The sequence below is a fragment of the Physella acuta genome, unplaced genomic scaffold, assembly GCF_028476545.2.
Source record: "Physella acuta isolate Inbredline_101_S28 unplaced genomic scaffold, ASM2847654v3 ptg000353l, whole genome shotgun sequence".
Classification (NCBI taxonomy): Eukaryota; Metazoa; Mollusca; class Gastropoda; family Physidae; genus Physella; species Physella acuta.
In genome coordinates this window covers 954,251-968,851 of record NW_026731872.1, presented here as the reverse complement: position 1 = coordinate 968,851, position 14,601 = coordinate 954,251, and the positions used below count along the sequence as shown (strand labels likewise).

The 14,601-nt window shown below is 44.1% G+C and overlaps 1 protein-coding gene across 8 annotated transcripts in view; it reads right to left on the bottom strand.

Annotated features, from left to right (window-relative positions):
- The window catches only part of LOC131941233 (protein TALPID3), a 72,501-nt gene that overhangs the window by 29,083 nt on the left and 28,817 nt on the right, over positions 1–14,601 (bottom strand). For all 8 annotated transcript variants that reach the window (XM_059300339.1, XM_059300336.1, XM_059300341.1 and 5 more), the window contains one exon: positions 3,427–3,544. In XM_059300339.1, coding sequence (XP_059156322.1) covers positions 3,427–3,544 — 118 coding nt within the window. The remainder of the gene's footprint in view (positions 1–3,426; positions 3,545–14,601) is intronic.

Here is a 14,601-nt window from a genome sequence, read left to right as displayed (position 1 = left end):
GAGACAGTAAGTGAGACAGTGAGTGAGACTTAGTGAGACAGTGAGTGAGACAGTGAGTGAGACAGTGAGTGAGACTAAGTTAGACAGTGAGTGAGACTAAGTGAGACAGTGAGTGAGACTAAGTGAGACAGTGAGTGAGACTAAGTGAGACAGTGAGTGAGACTAAGTGAGACAGTGAGTGAGACTAAGTGAGACAGTGAGTGAGACTAAGTGAGACAGTGAGTGAGACTAAGTGAGACAGTGAGTGAGACTAAGTGAGACAGTGAGTGAGACTAAGTGAGACAGTGAGTGAGACAGTGAGTGAGACTAAGTGAGACAGTGAGTGAGACTAAGTGAGACAGTGAGTGAGACTAAGTGAGACAGTGAGTGAGACAAAGTGAGACAGTGAGTGAGACAGTGTGTGAGACAGTGAGTGAGACTAAGTGAGACAGTGAGTGAGACTAAGTTAGACAGTGAGTGAGACAGTGAGTGAGACAGTGAGTGAGACTAAGTGAGACGGTGAGTGAGACTAAGTGAGACAGTGAGTGAGACTAACTGAGACAGTGAGTGAGACAAAGTGAGACAGTGAGTGAGACAGTGTGTGAGACAGTGAAAGAGACTAAGTGAGAAAGTGAGTGAGACAGTGAGTGAGACAGTGAGTGAGACTAAGTGAGACAGTGAGTGAGACTAAGTGAGACAGTGAGTGAGACAGTGAGTGAGACTAAGTGAGACAGTGAGTGAGAAAGTGAGTGAGACAGTAAGTGAGACAGTGAGTGAGACTAAGTGAGACAGTGAGTGAGACTAAGTGAGACAGTAAGTGAGACAGTGAGTGAGACTAAGGGAGACAGTGAGTGAGACAGTGAGTGAGACAGTGAGTGAGACTAAGTGAGACAGTGAGTGAGACAGTGAGTGAGATTAAGTGAGACAGTGAGTGAGACTAAGTTAGACAGTGAGTGAGACTATGTGAGACAGTGAGTGAGACTAAGTGAGACAGTGAGTGAGACTAAGTCAGACAGTGAGTGAGACTAAGTGAGACAGTGAGTGAGACTAAGTTAGACAGTGAGTGAGACTAAGTGAGACAGTGAGTGAGACAGTGAGTGAGACAGTGAGTGAGACTAAGTGAGACAGTGAGTGAGACTAATTGAGACAGTGAGTGAGACTAAGTGAGACAGTGAGTGAGACAGTGAGTGAGACAGTGAGTGAGACAGTGAGTGAGACAGTGAGTGAGACTAAGTGAGACAGTGTGTGAGACAATGAGTGAGACAATGAGTGAGACTAAGTGAGACAGTGAGTGAGACTAAGTGAGACAGTAAGTGAGACAGTGAGTGAGACAGTGAGTGAGACTAAGTTAGACAGTGAGTGAGACTAAGTGATACAGTGAGTGAGACTAAGTTAGACAGTGAGTGAGACTAAGTGAGACAGTGAGTGAGACTAAGTGAGACAGTGAGTGAGACTAAGTGAGACAGTGAGTGAGACTAAGTGAGACAGTGAGTGAGACTAAGTGAGACAGTGAGTGAGACTAAGTTAGACAGTGAATGAGACAGTGATTGAGACAGTGAGTGAGACTAAGTTAGACAGTGAGTGAGACTAAGTGAGACAGTGAGTGAGACTAAGTGAGACAGTGAGTGAGACTAAGTTAGACAGTGAGTGAGACTAAGTTAGACAGTGAGTGAGACTAAGTGAGACAGTGAGTGAGACTAAGTGAGACAGTGAGTGAGACTAAGTTAGACAGTGAGTGAGACAGTGAGTGAGACAGTGAGTGAGACTAAGTTAGACAGTGAGTGAGACTAAGTGAGACAGTGAGTGAGACTAAGTGAGACAGTGAGTGAGACTTTGTGAGACAGTGATTGAGACTAAGTGAGACAGTGAGTGAGACTAAGTTAAACAGTGAGTGAGACAGTGAGTGAGACTAAGTGAGACAGTGAGTGAGACAGTGAGTGAGACAGTGAGTGAGACAGTGAGTGAGACAGTGAGTGAGACTAAGTGAGACAGTGAGTGAGACAACTTGATTCTGAGTGAGACTTTGAGTGAGTCTGAGAGTGAGACAGTGAGTGAGACAGTGAGTGAGACTAAGGGAGACAGTGAGTGAGACTAAGTGAGACAGTGAGTGAGACAGTGAGTGAGACAGTGAGTGAGACTAAGTGAGACAGTGAGTGAGACTAAGTGAGACAGTGAGTGAGACTAAGTGAGACAGTGAGTGAGACAGTGAGTGAGACAGTGAGTGAGACTAAGTGAGACAGTGAGTGAGACTAAGTGAGACAGTGTGTGAGACAATGAGTGAGACAATGAGTGAGACTAAGTGAGACATTGAGTGAGACAGTGAGTGAGACTAAGTGAGACAGTGAGTGAGACTAAGTGAGACAGTGAGTGAGACTAAGTGAGACAGTAAGTGAGACAGTGAGTGAGACAGTGAGTGAGACTAAGTTAGACAGTGAGTGAGACTAAGTGATACAGTGAGTGAGACTAAGTTAGACAGTGAGTGAGACTAAGTGAGACAGTGAGTGAGACTAAGTGAGACAGTGAGTGAGACTAAGTGAGACAGTGAGTGAGACTAAGTGAGACAGTGAGTGAGACTAAGTGAGACAGTGAGTGAGACTAAGTTAGACAGTGAATGAGACAGTGATTGAGACAGTGAGTGAGACTAAGTTAGACAGTGAGTGAGACTAAGTGAGACAGTGAGTGAGACTAAGTGAGACAGTGAGTGAGACTAAGTGAGACAGTGAGTGAGACTAAGTTAGACAGTGAGTGAGACTAAGTGAGACAGTGAGTGAGACTAAGTGAGACAGTGAGTGAGACTAAGTTAGACAGTGAGTGAGACAGTGAGTGAGACAGTGAGTGAGACTAAGTTAGACAGTGAGTGAGACTAAGTGAGACAGTGAGTGAGACTAAGTGAGACAGTGAGTGAGACTTTGTGAGACAGTGATTGAGACTAAGTGAGACAGTGAGTGAGACTAAGTTAAACAGTGAGTGAGACAGTGAGTGAGACTAAGTGAGACAGTGAGTGAGACAGTGAGTGAGACAGTGAGTGAGACAGTGAGTGAGACTAAGTGAGACAGTGAGTGAGACAACTTGATTCTGAGTGAGACTTTGAGTGAGTCTGAGAGTGAGACAGTGAGTGAGACAGTGAGTGAGACTAAGGGAGACAGTGAGTGAGACAGTGAGTGAGACTAAGTGAGACAGTGAGTGAGACAGTGAGTGAGACTAAGGGAGACAGTGAGTGAGACAGTGAGTGAGACTAAGTGAGACAGTGAGTGAGACTAAGTGAGACAGTGAGTGAGACTAAGTGAGACAGTGAGTGAGACTAAGTGAGATAGTGAGTGAGACTAAGTTAAACAGTGAGTGAGACAGTGAGTGAGACTAAGTGAGACAGTGAGTGAGACAACTTGATGCTGAGTGAGACTTTGAGTGAGTCTGAGAGTGAGACAGTGAGTGAAAGTTTACACTGACCCACACACTCTGGGCTGTCCTCCTCTCCAACTCTGACAGTGAGGCCACCAACTGACGAGCTTTGTCCACGGGACTTTTGTCCCGCCTTGAAATGTCCCGCCTTAAGGCACTGTTGTTGCTGGGTGGAGAAAAACAAAAGATGTCATGTGATACGTGGTAGGGGGGGGGGGGTGGAGGTGGGTACCCGTGAGCCGGCAATGGATGGTGGGTCAGCTTAACGTACACTTTCTACTGGTATGGCCTCCACTGGGAGCCGGACGTTTTCCCGAAAGACACTTGCCCGAATGCCGTTTGCCCGAAGGCCGATTTCCCGAATGGACACTTGCCCGAATGCGACAAATGCCCGAATGGACACTTGCCCGAATGCGACAAACGCCCGAATGGACACTTGCCCGAAAGCGACAAATGCCCGAATGGACACTTGCCCGAATGCGACAAACGCCCGAATGGACACTTGCCCGAAAGCGACAAATGCCCGAATGGACACTTGCCCGAATGCGACAAACGCCCGAATGGACACTTGCCCGAATGCGACAAATGCCCGAATGGACACTTGCCCGAATGCGACAAACGCCCGAATGGACACTTGCCCGAATGCGACAAATGCCCGAATGGACACTTGCCCGAATGCGACAAATGCCCGAATGGACACTTGCCCGAATGCGACAAATGCCCGAATGGACACTTGCCCGAATGCGACAAACGCCCGAATGGACACTTGCCCGAATGCGACAAACGCCCGAATGGACACTTGCCCGAAAGCGACAAATGCCCGAATGGACACTTGCCCGAATGCGACAAACGCCCGAATGGACACTTGCCCGAATGCGACAAATGCCCGAATGGACACTTGCCCGAATGCGACAAATGCCCGAATGGACACTTGCCCGAATGCGACAAATGCCCGAATGGACACTTGCCCGAATGCGACAAATGCCCGAATGGACACTTGCCCGAATGCGACAAATGCCCGAATGGACACTTGCCCTAATGCGACAAATGCCCGAATGCCACTTGCCCGAAGGCCGTTTGCCCGAAAAATGTTAACATTATATATTACCAAATAATCATTCGTTATCAATTTATATTTGAAATGTTGATTAAATAACATCTTAAAACCCGTTGGTACTTATTTCTTCATTAGTGCTACTCTTTGGGTAATTAGTGCTGTTTTGACATTTTTTTTTCTTCTCAATTACTGGGCTCTTCTGTTTATTTAGAACAGCGTGTTTTAGTCAGATTTAATTTGGTACAGCGTGTTTTAGTCAGATTTTATCTGATCAGCAAGAACAAAAGAATAAATTCATCAACTGGGTGACCGATTTTAAGGGAGATAATAAAGATTTATTTCAGTACAGAAATTATTTTATTCTTGTCTCCCTTTAATGGCAGAACCTAATTAGAGCGTGGCAAGTACGGAATAGGGGTGGGATGGGGGTGGGATGGGGGTGGGATGAGGGTGGGGTGGGTGGGAAGAGGGTGGGGTGAGGGTGGGGTGGGTGGGAAGAGGGTGTGGTGGGTGGGAAGGGGGTGGGGTGAGGGTGGGGTGGGTGGGAAGGGGGTGGGATGAGGGGGGGATGAGGGGGGGTGAGGGGGGGTGGGATAAGGGGGGGAATGGGATGAGGGGGTGGTATGAGGGGGGTGGGATGAGGGTGAGGGGGGATGAGGATGAGATGGGTGCGGGTCATCATGCACAAACTGAAATCACGCACTTTCCATACAAATCTAGATACGGGAAATATGTGATGTCTCAATGGATCTAGGAAATATGTGATGTCTCTATGGATCTAGGAAATATGTGATGTCTCTATGGCTCTAGGAAATATGTGATGTCTCTATAGACCTAGGAAATATGTGATGTCTCTATGGCTCTAGGAAATATGTGATGTCTCTATGGCTCTAGGAAATATGTGATGTCTCTATGGCTGTAGGAAATATGTGATGTCTCTATGGATCTAGGAAATATGTGAAGTCTCTATGGCTCTTGGAAATATGTGATGTCTCAATGGATCTAGGAAATATGTGATGTCTCTATGGATCTAGGAAATATGTGATGTCTCTATGGCTCTTGGAAATATGTGATGTCTCTATGGCTCTAGGAAATATGTGATGTCTCTATGGCTCTAGGAAATATGTGATGTCTCTATGGCTCTTGGAAATATGTGATGTCTCTATGGATCTAGGAAATATGTGATGTCTCTATGGCTCTAGGAAATATGTGATGTCTCTATGGCTCTAGGAAATATGTGATGTCTCTATGGATCTAGGAAATATGTGATGTCTCTATGGCTCTAGGAAATATGTGATGTCTCTATGGATCTAGGAAATATGTGATGTCTCAATGGCTGTAGGAAATATGTGATGTCTCTATGGCTCTTGGAAATATGTGATGTCTCTATAGACCTAGGAAATATGTGATGTCTCTATGGATCTAGGAAATATGTGATGTCTCTATGGCTCTAGGAAATATGTGATGTCTCTATAGACCTAGGAAATATGTGATGTCTCTATGGCTCTAGGAAATATGTGATGTCTCTATGGATCTTGGAAATATGTGATGTCTCTATGGCTCTAGGAAATATGTGATGTGTCTATAGACCTAGGAAATATGTGATGTCTCTATGGATCTTGGAAATATGTGATGTCTCTATGGCTCTAGGAAATATGTGATGTCTCTATGGCTCTAGGAAATATGTGATGTCTCTATAGACCTAGGAAATATGTGATGTCTCTATGGATCTTGGAAATATGTGATGTCTCTATGGCTCTAGGAAATATGTGATGTCTCTATGGCTCTAGGAAATATGTGATGTCTCTATGGATCTAGGAAATATGTGATGTCTCTATAGACCTAGGAAATATGTGATGTCTCTATAGACCTAGGAAATATGTGATGTCTCTATAGACCTAGGAAATATGTGATGTCTCTATAGACCTAGGAAATATGTGATGTCTCTATGGATCTAGGAAATATGTGATGTCTCTATGGCTCTAGGAAATATGTGATGTCTCTATGGCTCTAGGAAATATGTGATGTCTCTATGGATCTAGGAAATATGTGATGTCTCTATAGACCTAGGAAATATGTGATGTCTCTATAGACCTAGGAAATATGTGATGTCTCTATAGACCTAGGAAATATGTGATGTCTCTATAGACCTAGGAAATATGTGATGTCTCTATGGCTCTAGGAAATATGTGATGTCTCTATGGCTCTAGGAAATATGTGATGTGTCTATAGACCTAGGAAATATGTGATGTCTCTATGGCTCTAGGAAATATGTGATGTCTCTATGGATCTTGGAAATATGTGATGTCTCTATGGCTCTAGGAAATATGTGATGTGTCTATAGACCTAGGAAATATGTGATGTCTCAATGGCTGTAGGAAATATGTGATGTCTCTATGGCTCTAGGAAATATGTGATGTCTCTATAGACCTAGGAAATATGTGATGTCTCTATGGCTCTTGGAAATATGTGATGTCTCTATAGACCTAGGAAATATGTGATGTCTCTATAGACCTAGGAAATATGTGATGTCTGTATAGACCTAGGAAATATGTGATGTCTCTATAGACCTAGGAAATATGTGATGTCTCTATAGACCTAGGAAATACGTGATGTCTCTATGGATCTAGGAAATATGTGATGTCTCTATGGCTCTAGGAAATATGTGATGTCTCTATAGACCTAGGAAATATGTGATGTCTCTATGGCTGTAGGAAATATGTGATGTCTCTATAGACCTAGGAAATATGTGATGTCTCTATGGCTCTAGGAAATATGTGATGTCTCTATGGCTCTAGGAAATATGTGATGTCTCTATGGATCTAGGAAATATGTGATGTCTCTATAGACCTAGGAAATATGTGATGTCTCTATGGATCTTGAAAATATGTGATGTCTCTATGGCTCTTGGAAATATGTGATGTCTCTATGGCTCTAGGAAATATGTGATGTCTCTATGGCTCTAGGAAATATGTGATGTCTCTATGGCTCTTGGAAATATGTGATGTCTCTATGGCTTTAGGAAATATGTGATGTTTCTATGGCTCTAGGAAATATGTGATGTCTCTATAGACCTAGGAAATATGTGATGTCTCTATGGCTCTAGGAAATATGTGATGTCTCTATGGCTCTAGGAAATATGTGATGTCTCTATGGCTCTTGGAAATATGTGATGTCTCTATGGCTTTAGGAAATATGTGATGTTTCTATGGCTCTAGGAAATATGTGATGTCTCTATAGACCTAGGAAATATGTGATGTCTCTATGGCTCTAGGAAATATGTGATGTGTCTATAGACCTAGGAAATATGTGATGTCTCTATGGCTCTAGGAAATATGTGATGTCTCTATGGATCTTGGAAATATGTGATGTCTCTATGGCTCTAGGAAATATGTGATGTGTCTATAGACCTAGGAAATATGTGATGTCTCAATGGCTGTAGGAAATATGTGATGTCTCTATGGCTCTAGGAAATATGTGATGTCTCTATAGACCTAGGAAATATGTGATGTCTCTATGGCTCTTGGAAATATGTGATGTCTCTATAGACCTAGGAAATATGTGATGTCTCTATAGACCTAGGAAATATGTGATGTCTGTATAGACCTAGGAAATATGTGATGTCTCTATAGACCTAGGAAATATGTGATGTCTCTATAGACCTAGGAAATACGTGATGTCTCTATGGATCTAGGAAATATGTGATGTCTCTATGGCTCTAGGAAATATGTGATGTCTCTATAGACCTAGGAAATATGTGATGTCTCTATGGCTGTAGGAAATATGTGATGTCTCTATAGACCTAGGAAATATGTGATGTCTCTATGGCTCTAGGAAATATGTGATGTCTCTATGGCTCTAGGAAATATGTGATGTCTCTATGGATCTAGGAAATATGTGATGTCTCTATAGACCTAGGAAATATGTGATGTCTCTATGGATCTTGAAAATATGTGATGTCTCTATGGCTCTTGGAAATATGTGATGTCTCTATGGCTCTAGGAAATATGTGATGTCTCTATGGCTCTAGGAAATATGTGATGTCTCTATGGCTCTTGGAAATATGTGATGTCTCTATGGCTTTAGGAAATATGTGATGTTTCTATGGCTCTAGGAAATATGTGATGTCTCTATAGACCTAGGAAATATGTGATGTCTCTATGGCTCTAGGAAATATGTGATGTCTCTATGGCTCTAGGAAATATGTGATGTCTCTATGGATCTAGGAAATATGTGATGTCTCTATGGCTCTAGGAAATATGTGATGTCTCTATGGATCTAGGAAATATGTGATGTCTCAATGGCTGTAGGAAATATGTGATGTCTCTATGGCTCTAGGAAATATGTGATGTCTCTATGGATCTAGGAAATATGTGATGTCTCTATGGCTCTAGGAAATATGTGATGTCTCTATGGATCTAGGAAATATGTGATGTCTCAATGGCTGTAGGAAATATGTGAAGTCTCTATGGATCTAGGAAATATGTGATGTCTCTATAGACCTAGGAAATATGTGATGTCTCTATGGATCTAGGAAATATGTGATGTCTCTATGGCTCTAGGAAATATGTGATGTCTCTATAGACCTTGGAAATATGTGATGTCTCTATGGCTCTAGGAAATATGTGATGTGTCTATAGACCTAGGAAATATGTGATGTCTCTATGGATCTTGGAAATATGTGATGTCTCTATGGCTCTAGGAAATATGTGATGTCTCTATGGCTCTAGGAAATATGTGATGTCTCTATAGACCTAGGAAATATGTGATGTCTCTATGGATCTTGGAAATATGTGATGTCTCTATGGCTCTAGGAAATATGTGATGTCTCTATGGCTCTAGGAAATATGTCTCTATAGACCTAGGAAATATGTGATGTCTCTATGGCTCTAGGAAATATGTGATGTCTCTATGGCTCTAGGAAATATGTGATGTCTCTATAGACCTAGGAAATATGTGATGTCTCTATGGATCTAGGTAATATGTGATGTCTCTATAGACCTAGGAAATATGTGATGTCTCTATAGACCTAGGAAATATGTGGTGTCTCTATAGACCTAGGAAATATGTGATGTCTCTATAGACCTAGGAAATATGTGATGTCTCTATGGCTCTAGGAAATATGTGATGTCTCTATGGCTCTAGGAAATATGTGATGTGTCTATAGACCTAGGAAATATGTGATGTCTCTATGGCTCTAGGAAATATGTGATGTCTCTATGGATCTTGGAAATATGTGATGTCTCTATGGCTCTAGGAAATATGTGATGTGTCTATAGACCTAGGAAATATGTGATGTCTCAATGGCTGTAGGAAATATGTGATGTCTCTATGGCTCTAGGAAATATGTGATGTCTCTATAGACCTAGGAAATATGTGATGTCTCTATGGCTCTTGGAAATATGTGATGTCTCTATAGACCTAGGAAATATGTGATGTCTCTATAGACCTAGGAAATATGTGATGTCTCTATAGACCTAGGAAATATGTGATGTCTCTATAGACCTAGGAAATACGTGATGTCTCTATGGATCTAGGAAATATGTGATGTCTCTATGGCTCTAGGAAATATGTGATGTCTCTATAGACCTAGGAAATATGTGATGTCTCTATGGCTGTAGGAAATATGTGATGTCTCTATAGACCTAGGAAATATGTGATGTCTCTATGGCTCTAGGAAATATGTGATGTCTCTATGGCTCTAGGAAATATGTGATGTCTCTATGGATCTAGGAAATATGTGATGTCTCTATAGACCTAGGAAATATGTGATGTCTCTATGGATCTTGAAAATATGTGATGTTTCTATGGCTCTAGGAAATATGTGATGTCTCTATAGACCTAGGAAATATGTGATGTCTCTATGGCTCTAGGAAATATGTGATGTCTCTATGGCTCTAGGAAATATGTGATGTCTCTTTGGCTCTAGGAAATATGTGATGTCTCTATGGCTCTAGGAAATATTTGATGTCTCTATGGCTCTAGGAAATATGTGATGTCTCTATGGCTCTAGGAAATATGTGATGTCTCTATGGCTCTAGGAAATATGTGATGTCTCTATGGATCTTGGAAATATGTGATGTCTCTATGGCTCTAGGAAATATGTGATGTGTCTATAGACCTAGGAAATATGTGATGTCTCTATGGATCTAGGAAATATGTGATGTCTCTATGGATCTAGGAAATATGTGATGTCTCTATGGCTCTAGGAAATATGTGATGTGTCTATAGACCTAGGAAATATGTGATGTCTCTATGGATCTAGGAAATATGTGATGTCTCTATGGATCTAGGAAATATGTGATGTCTCTATGGATCTAGGAAATATGTGATGTCTCTATGTGTATGTTTGGTCTCACGTTGTTGGATATTTTTTGGTCTGGGTAAAAAAAAGTTGGATTAGCACGACCTTCACAAAAAGCATCGAGCGCCCTCTAGCGGACGTCATTATCAAGGGGGGAATATTCATGTCAACAGCTGATGATCGGCTGCCAATCACCGGCCTGGAAGTCTAGTCACGTGCCGCGTGCAGGGCCAATATTTAGAGAGCGTCTCGCGCGGGCCTCATCTGCCTGGTCATCAGTTCCACCGGACCAAACCTTGACGGCCGCCTGCGACAGTCATGCCTGCCCATTTATTAACTGCTCTTCTTGACTACATTTTTAGAAGAAGAAAAAATTCAACGTTCTAAAGCCCTTATTTGAATAAAGGAGGAGGGGGGAGCTATTTATGTAGGGACATTTTTTCTTGAATCGTGTAGAATTACGTAGGGCATCAGATTATTCAGGGCACCATATTCTGATGGGCACAGAGTTTCTTCCAGGCATCTCTTCGGGGGGTGTCGTCTGTCCCCTCCCCCCCCCCCCCCGAACAAAATAAAACTTATATAGAAAACATATACTTTTACCAGTGTCCCCCCCCCCTGGGAAAATAATGTTGTCCGCCCCTTCCCCCCCCCCCCCCCCCGTCCATTGATTACAGGCCAAGGTTTATAGATCACGTCTGGGAGCGCTAGTTGCTGGAGATTTGTCACGGCCGTACGTGATCCGTCGCCAGTCTTCAACTTGACTGGGGGAGGGGGAGGAATGGTTGGAGGCTTTTACAGGAGGCTGTTTTATAAGGTCATCTAAAAGTGGTAAAGTAAGGTCATGTACCAGTGGTAAGGTCATCTACCAGTGGTAAGGTCATCTACCAGTGGTAAAGTAAGGTCATGTACCAGTGGTAAGGTCATCTACCAGTGGTAAGGTCATCTACCAGTGGTAAGGTCATCTACCAGTGGTAAAGTAAGGTCATCTACCATAGGTAAGGTCAACTACCAGTGGTAAGGTCATCTACCAGTGGTAAGGTCATCTACCAGTGGTAAAGTAAGGTCATCTACCATAGGTAAGGTCAACTACCAGTGGTAAGGTCATCTACCAGTGGTAAGGTCATCTACCAGTGGTAAAGTAAGGTCATGTACCAGTGGTAAGGTCAACTACCAGTGGTAAGGTCATCTACCAGTGGTAAGGTCATCTACCAGTGGTAAAGTAAGGTCATGTACCAGTGGTAAGGTCATCTACCAGTGGTAAGGTCATCTACCAGTGGTAAGGTCATCTACCAGTGGTAAGGTCATCTACCAGTGGTAAAGTAAGGTCATGTACCAGTGGTAAGGTCATCTACCAGTGGTAAGGTCATCTACCAGTGGTAAGGTCATCTACCAGTGGTAAAGTAAGGTCATGTACCAGAAGTAAGGTCATCTACCAGTGGTAAGGTCATCTACCAGTGGTAAAGTAAGGTCATGTACCAGAAGTAAGGTCATGTACCAGTGGTAAGGTCATCTACCAGTGGTAAGGTCATCTACCAGTGGTAAGGTCATCTACCAGTGGTAAGGTCATCTACCAGTGGTAAAGTAAGGTCATCTACCATAGGTAAGGTCAACTATCAGTACGAGCGACCAAACTGATGGTAAAAAAAATTCTGTAACAGGCCCATTAAGTTAGCGTATATTTTGAGCAGCGCTAATGCCGTCTGTGTGTCTGTGTGTGTGTCCGCTGGCCAGCATGCACGTAACGGCGCGTGTGTGTTTGATTGTGCTGAGCACGAAGCGATGGCCGAATAGCGTGCGTCTGTCTCGCTCTACGTCACGTCCCTGCTAGGGGAGGGGGGGGGAGATTAGGCGATATTCAAGACAACTGGTTGTGGTAGCGGCTAGCTTAGGGCAGACGTCAGGCCACCCCACCCCCTACACACAGGGAACTGAGGCCACCCCACCCCCTACACACAGGGAACTGAGGCCACCCCACCCCCTACACACAGGGAACTGAGGCCACCCCACCCCCTACACACACGGAACTGAGGACAGATCCCTTAAAACAGCACAAGGGAATTTTAAAAGTCGAGTTTTGTTAGCTAGTCATTAAAAAGCGCCATGTTGATAAAAGCGGTCATAGTATTTTCTTCTCACCCATTACATCATCAGCCCAAGGTCGTGTCGGGTAATGAAAAGATTTTGGTGCCGAGGCTAACATGTCTTGGGTCTCACACAGCACGGCGTGTCCCTTTGAACAGGTCTAAATAAAAACAGCGCGTGGCGTGTACAACTGTCACGCTCTACAATGGAAACATTTCACCGTATGCGCGCGCACATCGGTACAACGGGGCGAGATTACAGCGCCATGTTCGTGACTGGCCGGGAATTCCCGATCAGTTTCTGTTGTCTAATGAGATGTAGGACCACAACCAAGGGGACGACATCGATAGGACACACCACATCAGTAGCACCAGCAGGCCAGATGACATGTACGGTGGTCTGGGCAGGGACCTCTCAATTTGTTGGCCAGATGACATGTACGGTGGTCTGGGCAGGGACCTCTCAATTTGTGGGCCAGAATGACATTTACGGTGGTCTAGGCCGGGACCTCTCAATGTGGTCTAGGCCGGGACCTCTCAATGTGGTCTAGGCCGGGACCTCTCAATGTGGTCTAGGCCGGGACCTCTCAATGTGGTCTAGGCCGGGACCTCTCAATGTGGTCTAGGCCGGGACCTCTCAATGTGGTCTAGGCAGTGACCTCTCAATGTGGTCTAGGCCGGGACCTCTCAATGTGGTCTAGGCCGGGACCTCTCAATGTGGTCTAGGCCGGGACCTCTCAATTTGTGGACCAGAACGACATAGGGCCGTACACAAATCTCCACACAACAATTGCGGTAGTTAAGGGTGTCACCACCCCCCCCCCCCCCCTCCAATGTTAGTATCACGATGTGCTGTGTATTCAACTAAATGGGTCACTGAACACGTGAGGGACCCACACACCCACATGAAGGCCCCCCACACACACCCACACGAAGGACCCACACCCACACGAAGGCCACCCCACCCCCTACACACCCATCCACACGATGGACCCACACGAAGGACCCCCACACACACCCACACGAAGGACCCCCACACACCCACACGATGGACCCACACACCCACACGAAGGACCCACACACACACACCCACACGAAGGACCCACACACACACACCCACACGAAGGACCCACACACACACACCCACACGAAGGACCCACACACACACACCCACACGATGGACCCACACACCCACACGATGGACCCACACACCCACACGAAGGACCAACACACACACCCACACGAAGGACCCCCACACACCCCCACACGAAGGACCCCCCACACACCCACACGAAGGACCCACACACACACCCACACGATGGACCCACACACCTAGCTTACTAGATCACTGCATTGACCAACACAGCACTGAAAGAAATGTTTGCATTTTTTTATTCCTTTTATCATAAACAGCTATGAGATCAACAGCAGAATTTAAATATCTACATCATAATACCACCATAATACCATGACAATACCACCACACCACCATAATACCATGACAATACCACCATAATACCATGACAATACCACCATAATACCATGACAATACCACCATAATACCATGACAATACCACCATAATACCATGACAATACCATCATAATACCATGACAATACCACCATAATACCATGACAATACCACCATAATACCATGACAATACCACCATAATACCATGACAATACCACCATAATACCATGGCAATACCACCATAATACCATGACAATACCACCATAATACCATGACAATACCACCATAATACCATGACAATACCACCAT